At 39.8% G+C, this 7660-nt stretch overlaps 1 protein-coding gene across 2 annotated transcripts; it reads right to left on the bottom strand.

Moving 5' to 3' along the window:
* Positions 1–1103: 1103 nt before the first annotated feature.
* On the bottom strand, positions 1104–4964 carry LOC106094225 (amyloid-beta precursor protein). Of its 2 annotated transcripts, none has more exons than XM_013261426.2 (3): positions 4934–4964; positions 4179–4755; positions 1104–1680 (listed from the first exon to the last, which is right to left on the bottom strand). In XM_013261426.2, exons 2-3 carry the CDS (start codon positions 4306–4308, stop codon positions 1196–1198), a joined length of 615 nt encoding a protein of 204 aa, XP_013116880.2. In that variant the 5' UTR covers positions 4309–4755; positions 4934–4964; the 3' UTR covers positions 1104–1195. The 2 variants fall into 2 exon arrangements, with proteins under 2 accessions (XP_013116880.2, XP_013116878.2); XM_013261424.2 differs by having other exon boundaries at positions 4938–4963.
* Positions 4965–7660: the final 2696 nt, after the last annotated feature.

Genomic DNA, 7660 nt, shown 5'->3' on the forward strand with positions numbered 1-7660 from the left:
TTTTCCAAAGCAAGCAAATAAAAAACTAACCAAAACAAAAACCAGCTGTTGTTTTGCAAATTTTCACTTAAAGTCATTTGCGTACCTTTGCTTGCAAATTTTTTAAAGAGAATAAAATGGCTCTTACTCTCTTGCAAATTTTTACTGGAAAAGTATGCGAACAGATCTAAAGAGAGTAAAATGGCTCTAACTCTTCAGCAAATTTTTACTGGAAAAGTACGCGAACAGACCTAATATATATACATTATTTCGAGGTGTTACAAACTGAATGACGGTATACCCCCTATAGGGTGGTATTAGGGTGGCTATATAAATTCTTAATATTAAGAAAAAAATCTTCCAATAAAGGATATTTTTCTTTACAAGTTTAGCATTTTTAGTTAAAGAAAGCTTCAAAATTTAGGATACAAATTTTTTCAGCGAAGATTCGGGATATGTAGATCTGTTTGATTTATTGAGGTAATAAATGGATACAGCCCAACACAATATAAACCATCATTGACGAAGTTAATGTATCTAAATCCATGGTAGTGTGTACCCAAGGCCGATTAGATGCCTTTTTACTTGTTGTTGGCTATTTGTTGAACATTTTTTTTTTCAAAATCATTGTAATCTCGTGCACTTGTTTCGTATGAATGATTTCGCATTGATATAATTTACATAAAAATTGTTGTTATGCCACATTCATTACAAAATGTTTTCAATGAAAAACGAAAACTTTCATTTTCATTTGACTGGTGGCAGCATGAATGAGTCAGGTGTAGCGTGTATGAGTCAAGTAAAGCCGAGCTATTAAGGCGCTTGCATCATAATTTTCCTTGACCATGCCATACGGCATTCTTGCAAAGTCATTACCCACTGCATTGCAATAGCTCACCAAAGAAATTCTTAAGAATGGAGTGAGTAACAACAATAAAATACAAAAAACGCTTCAAGAACCAGTTTCCAATGTTGATTGAAGTGAACAGATGTGAAATGGCTAATGAATGAAATTTACCCAAAGACCGCTTAAGCTAATGACTTAGGAATGACTCTTTCTTTATACTGGACTTTGAGTTTCAAGAAGAAAGACTTTTGTATTTTTAGAATTTATTTCATTGGATTGTAAATAATTTATTTTTTTATTTTACGTTATACATATATCGCATATACACATTTGCAGTTTTTTCGATTTTTTGTTTAAATATTTTTAAAATTACTCATCATATTCCTCCTCCTCCAAATCGTCTATGTTCGAGGGGTATTTAAGCTCTTTCTGTGGGGGATTAACATTGAAGGTCTTTGAATTTGACCTAGATGTGGAGCTGGAGCTGTTGTTGGTGTTGCTACTTGCATTGTCTCGATATGATGCCGGAATACTTTTCACTGCGAATTTGGGTGGGCTAGGCTTGGAAATGCTGCTGCCTCTGCTGTTGAGAGCAGTGGATTTTACATTGGTGCTTGGGGCTGCATTACTTTCCGAACGTTCCCGCTTGAGGGGCACCACACTGTTGGTATTCTCGTAGGCTGATGAGCAAAAGTCATTGCACTCATCCATGGATTTGAAATTGTTATCATTGCCAGCACATCCGCCCCAATAGAACATGGTGCACTTCATGCGTCTAATGTCAAAGTAATAGCGTTGCAATTTAGCACGACAATAGCCAAAATCCATGGGCATAAGGCAAGTCTCGGGGAGGCCTGGGAATGGGAAAATAAAAATTTCAAGTAAATTCCTTCAAAGTCCATATCGGATTAAAGATTATATGGGAGTTATATTTTAACCTGTGCCAATTTTGATGAAATTTTGCACACATACTGGGACGTCAAAAAGAATATCAGACGCCCTTTATTGTAGAGATGTGGCCAAAAAAGATTGGCCTTAACTGCTTTAAAAATTTCATGACAATCGGCTAATAAATGCGACCTTGATCCCAAGAATACGTGGACAGACAGACCGTCATAGCTAAATCGGTATACTTATCAACGGGTCTAGCTCTTCTCCTTCTAAGCGTTGCAAACAAATGCACAAACTTATAATACCCTGTACCATAGTGGTGGTGTAGGGTATAAAATCAAACCAATCAAATTTGCCCATGAACATTCATTCCATTAAGGAACTGGGGCAAACTTCTCACATGTCAATGAGTTTCGCCCGATTCAAGTTTAAATTCAATGATAAGAGCTTCCTTTTTATATTCAAAGGGCGTGCCGCTGTGCGACACCTCTATCGGATGAAGTTTTTGCATAGTACCTCACAAATGTCGCCAGCGTTACAGGGAATGCTTCTTTAATATCAATGAGCGCAGTCCGATTTAAGTTTAAGCTCAACGATAAGGGGCCTCGTTATGTATGCCGAATACGGCCTCTGCCGCCAGCATTAGTAAGGGGAAAACCATCGCTGAAAAATTTTCTTAAGTTTACGACGGGATTTGAATCCAGGCGTTCGGTGTCATGGGCGGATATGCTTACCTCTGTGGGATATTTATATTAAGAACACTTTGTCAAAATCCGGTCGAAAAGTTACAATTTGTCAGCACGATACTTGGCAAGGAAGACAGCGGTTTTTCAACCCCGGTTCCCAATTTCAGCAAAATCGGGTACTAAACGGGCCTTACAGATCTAATTGGGTTATAGATCTAAATCGAGAGATCGGTCTGTAGACAGCTATATTTAAATATGGTCGAACCTGCACCATATTCAGTCAGGATATGTAGGGGTCTAATAATAAATACGTCATTAATGGGAGAAAGTTCTTTGATCGTCAGATTGTTCTATATAGGGGTACATCTACATATGGTCCGATCTTAAGAATACTCGGCACAGATATCGAGGGGCATAATAAAATTCACTATGCCAAATTTAAGCGAAATAAATGTTAGTGTTATGATGCAGAGGCCTTAAATCGGGTGATCGTTTTATATGGCAGCTATATGCTAAAGCGATGTCAAGAAGCCTAACAAAACTCACTTTGGCAAATATCAGCGAAATCGGGCATTAAATGTGCGCTTTATGCGGCCAAGTCTACATTGTGAGATTGGTCTATACGACAGCTATATTCAAATATCGTCCGACCTAGCCCATACATAGCACGGGTATCGTATGCAACTCTCCGTACCAAATTTCAGTGAAATCGGGTAAATAATGTTTCTTTTATGGCCTAAAAACCTTAAATCGGTTGATCGGTCAATAAGGGGCCTTTATGACCGTCCGTCTTGCCTTCTGTCGAAAGCACGCTAACTTTCGAAGAAATAAAGCCAGGTGCTTGAAATTTCTCTTGAATACTTCCCATTAGTGTAGGTCGATTGCGATTGTAAATGGGCCATATCGGTCCATGTTTTGATATAGCTGCCATATACAAAAAGCGCTCGTATGTCAAAATGTTCTGAGTACGTTTAACCTCAAAAATTTCAAGCTTTACGATAGAGCTATAAGTTGCAACACAAGGGTTGTCCAATCCCGAAATGGAAAAGGCAACCCTCGTATACGCATGTGTAGGCCATTAAAATCCTCAGCAAAACAGAGAAACGGACAGAATTGGTTTTTGGATTTAGTTAAATACAGATCATAAAAATTTCAACTTAAACGTGATAATAGCATGGATGTCCTTTAATGTATAACATAAAATTAAAGAAAATTTCCTTATTTTAAAGTCCGGTGTATAGTCTGATTAACCGATTTTTCTATTTTACTTCTTGACCACCTACAGGAAGTAATTCTTATCCATATACAAAAACATGGACTCTTCATGGGATTTATTTCTTGTCAACATTATCCGCGCAAAGAACTAAATTCACAAATTCGATCCATGGTGGAGTGTATTCGAAATTCGGCCCCGACGAACTGAACACATTTTACTTGTTTTTTTTATCCAAATGAAGACGTTTGCTATAAGTTATCGATTCAGATTTGGGAGAAGTTATTGTCTGATTTTCACTTTAAAAGCCACACCGTAAAAAAATGGGATCCGCCCGAAAGCTATCTTCCCCTACTTATTTGAAAATAAAATGGGACATATGAAAGTCAAGGTCAAGACCTTAGATGTCATTTATATGAAAAATTTAACAACACTTAAAGAATTTTTTTTTATTCAAAGGTAAAACTTTTTTCACAATGTTTCAGTACCCTTTTTTGGGAAGGGATAAGGTGCTGGGGGGAGGAGGTGGATTTATGGGCAGAGTATTTTAAATCTCACTTACCTTCATACCTATCCGGTCCATACAAACCCACTGCACTCTCTACATAGAAATTTTCCGGTGATCTCACCACAAATATTATCAAAAATTGTAGCACCGTTGCGGCTACTGCTGTTGTTGCTCCGAAATTCATTTTTACTGCTATTAAACTGTGCACATGCGCACAAGTGGTACGCCAACAAAACACCTTTGCTTCAATGTACGACTTAAAACTTAATACTGGACACAAGATGATGGCTGATAAGTGAAACCTCCAGTTTTCACCGTTTGCGTGGTAAGGCTGAGCAAAATTTGATATGGACGGCGCTAGAGGGTGGTGCAGGCGGCAATAGAGGTAAAAACCGTTGATCGGTGGTTGCTGTGTCCAAATGACTCCTCTATTAAATGATAACAAAAATATTTGCCAGCTTCAACAGGCTGGTTGGGCAGGGTGGTGGAGAGCAAGGGTGTTTCGCTCTCAGGGGCACTGATGTAGAACTGAGTGCGCCTATAACAACTCCAATGGCTATGATGAAGATGATAACAATGGCCAGCTATGAAAATTGTTGTGAAGATCTTTGAAAAATTATCTGCTGGCTGGCTATCGGAGTAAGAAGAAACATGAAAATTGCAAATGTTAATTGTTCCGCTTACAAAAGATATAATAGCTCTTGGCTGATTGACTGGGCATCTAGCCAGCCATGGAAAAAACCCTAAGCGAGCTGTAGTAACAGCAGCCTACAAAAAAGGCAAATCAGGAGATTATTTTAAATACCTACTTACTTGGCTCCTAATGTGTAGCGTGTGTAGCGTGGTTGGTTTGTCTTGGTGCGGCGGGGCGTTTAAATGCTTGATTGCGTTTTACACTTGCGATCGCTTGAAGTATTCAGAATAAACTGAGACTTCAAATGGATATCCCCATTCAATTTGGAATCCGTCTGCAATGTAACAGCATAGAGGTGGTAGTGAAACAGCAACAAAAACAAAAGCACTCCGATTGAATGAAATGAAATGCGAATTTATAAATACAAAAATATTCTGCAAAACTCAATATCTGGGGTTTTGCTTTCGTCTTTTCTCGTAGCAGCAGTAGTTGTTCTTGTTGTTGTCGCTGTGTAATAAACAACAATCTTTTAAATTGCTGTTGCCGCCATCTATCTGAGTGTTCACTTGTACGTTTGCCTGGCTGGCTGGCCATCTATCTCCGCGGGCCCGTTCCCCATCAAACCATTTGCCAGCCTTTGTAGCAAATGCGGCGTATTTAAAACCTGTCCTCTTTGAGTTAAACTGTTTTTTGTTTTCTTTATTTCTCTATGTGTAATGCTTCTCACCTTCATTGGGTTTAACATCATAACAAATCGTAACGCATGTAGGGATGTCATACTTAGAATCTTGGAATAAGGCAGGTGAAAATTTCTTGTGGTAGTAATCGTTTCAAAAACCATAAATTTCAACGACAAGTTGAAATCAGGGAAATAAAGACTTTGGTCGCCCGTTATTATTTCATAAGTGGTCGGAAAAACAAATAAAAGCTCATTAAGTTCGGCAGGACCGAATCTTAGATACCCAACACTGTGGATTGCATTTGATAAGTTCTTTGCAGATCGCTATATCCAGTTATAAACCGTACTTGTCAATGATATAAAGAGTCATACCAATTTCAAAATATCAGTCAAATCGGCTAATCCCAGTCCCAGCCTTCTAGAGGCTCAAGAAGTTAAACTGGTGATCGGTTTATATGGAAGCTTAATCAGGCGATGTACCGATTAAGATTATATTCGGCACGGTTATTGAGAGTCTTAGAAAACACAACGTGCAAAATTTCAGCCAAAACGAAAAGTTTGTTCTAGAGGCTCAATAAGTATAACCGGGAGATCGGAAAAAAATTTAAACGGTGGTTATCCTTTCCTAATGGTGGCGACAATTGTGAGGAACTTTGTCATGTAAAAACTTCTCCCCAAAGAGTTGTGGCACTGCAGCTCGCCGTTCGCACTCGGCTATGAAAAGGATACCCCTTAACATTGAGCTTAAGCTGAAATCGGACAGCACTCATTAATATTTGATAAGTTTGCCCCTGTTCCTTAATGGAATGTTCATGGGCAAATTTGCATTTGCCGCGGTCTTCTGCGCACCTTCTCCAATTTTTGACAACAAGATTTTTTCTCCCCTTGGTCTTTCCAACGGAGTTTTCCCAAGGCTGATGGATCACAAGAGCTGTCTCCCTGCGTGAAGCCTCTGTTCGGAGAGGCCGTTCTCTATTCTAACATCATTGCAGGGGTGCCGAACTCAGACATAGCTGAAAGTACCTTTGAACGTACAGGCCTGTCGAATGCGGTTTGTGGTCGACTCGTCTTGTCCTATCGAGCATCTTAGGCACTCAGTATTTAACCAAGAGCCGGTGCCGCCCGGCCTCTTCGTTCGATACCGCGGATTGTCCGCGACTGCCGTTGCAGCTACTACGTGTGGAGAATTCCACTATCCCCAACATGTGGACGCGCCCGTTAGTTCGCAGCTAAGGTACTCTTGACAGCCACACAGATTGGACCTCAAAGTTCCAGCCTGTGTGGTGCTCACAGCTATCCCGTGCCGGGTATGGCATTATGAATTTTGCAATCACAACCGCATTGTGATCAATGTGGCCTTGCGAATATAATGATGCTGAAATTTCAGCTTAAACTTGAATCGGACTGCATTTATTGGCATGTGAGAAGTTTGCCCCTGTTCCTTAGTGGAATGTTCATGGGCAAAATTTGCATTTGCAACTACCATGTTTTTTGTATTGGTCTATTGGTATTGGCCGAACTCTTTAGCCTCATTCCATTATCGGGCGTTTCTTCGTAAAAGCTAAATTTTCCGACTGTTAGACCAAATATATTTTCCCTCCAAACTTGCAAAGTCCCAGCATGATTTCAATCTCAAGTTCATTGGAGTGTGTCTTCTTAATTTGTCGGGGCCTTAGCACAAGTAATAGTGATGTAAAAGAATTTGGCTTTTATGCGGAGTCTCTCATCCACTGGAATAGATACTAGCCTAGAGTGGAGACTAACATAGGTGTTTTACTCTCCGGCAAACAACATATCCACAGCCAAACTCATGTCTCGTATCGTGACAGCTATAATGCAGCGCATCATCCTTCTGTGTTGTAGGACGCCTCTCCTTACCCATAGCATTTCCTGTAATACGGGCCTCGTACCTATCCAATACATTAGCCTGTGCGTATACTGCACCTTATCGGTATGAATTTCGGACATTCCAGGTTGGCATATCATGGACCTCAATTCGTTTGTGGAGGTTGTAATTGGCATTTTCTGCAAGCGTGGGTTGTAGCACAGCGCCTCAACCAGGTTTTTTATAGTTGTTATGTTTAAGCAAAGGTGTTGTATAGTCTCTTCTTCCTCGATGTCCCTACAGCTCCTGCAAAAGTCGTTGCTGGCAACCTTCAGTGTGTCAGCATTTTTTCCGATTAGACAGTCATCTGTCATGACGGGCACAACGACTGAGAAGTC

Source organism: Stomoxys calcitrans, chromosome 3 (genome assembly GCF_963082655.1).
Source record: "Stomoxys calcitrans chromosome 3, idStoCalc2.1, whole genome shotgun sequence".
NCBI classification, from domain to species: Eukaryota; Metazoa; Arthropoda; class Insecta; order Diptera; family Muscidae; genus Stomoxys; species Stomoxys calcitrans.

Coding starts and splice junctions, on each gene's coding strand:
- LOC106094225 (XM_013261426.2), bottom strand. CDS start 4,308: ATGAATTTCGGAGCAACAACAGCAGTAGCCGCAACGGTGCTACAATTT. Junction 1,681..4,178: donor TGGACCGGATAGGTATGAAG/GTAAGTGAGATT, acceptor TCCCATTCCCAG/GCCTCCCCGAGACTTGCCTT.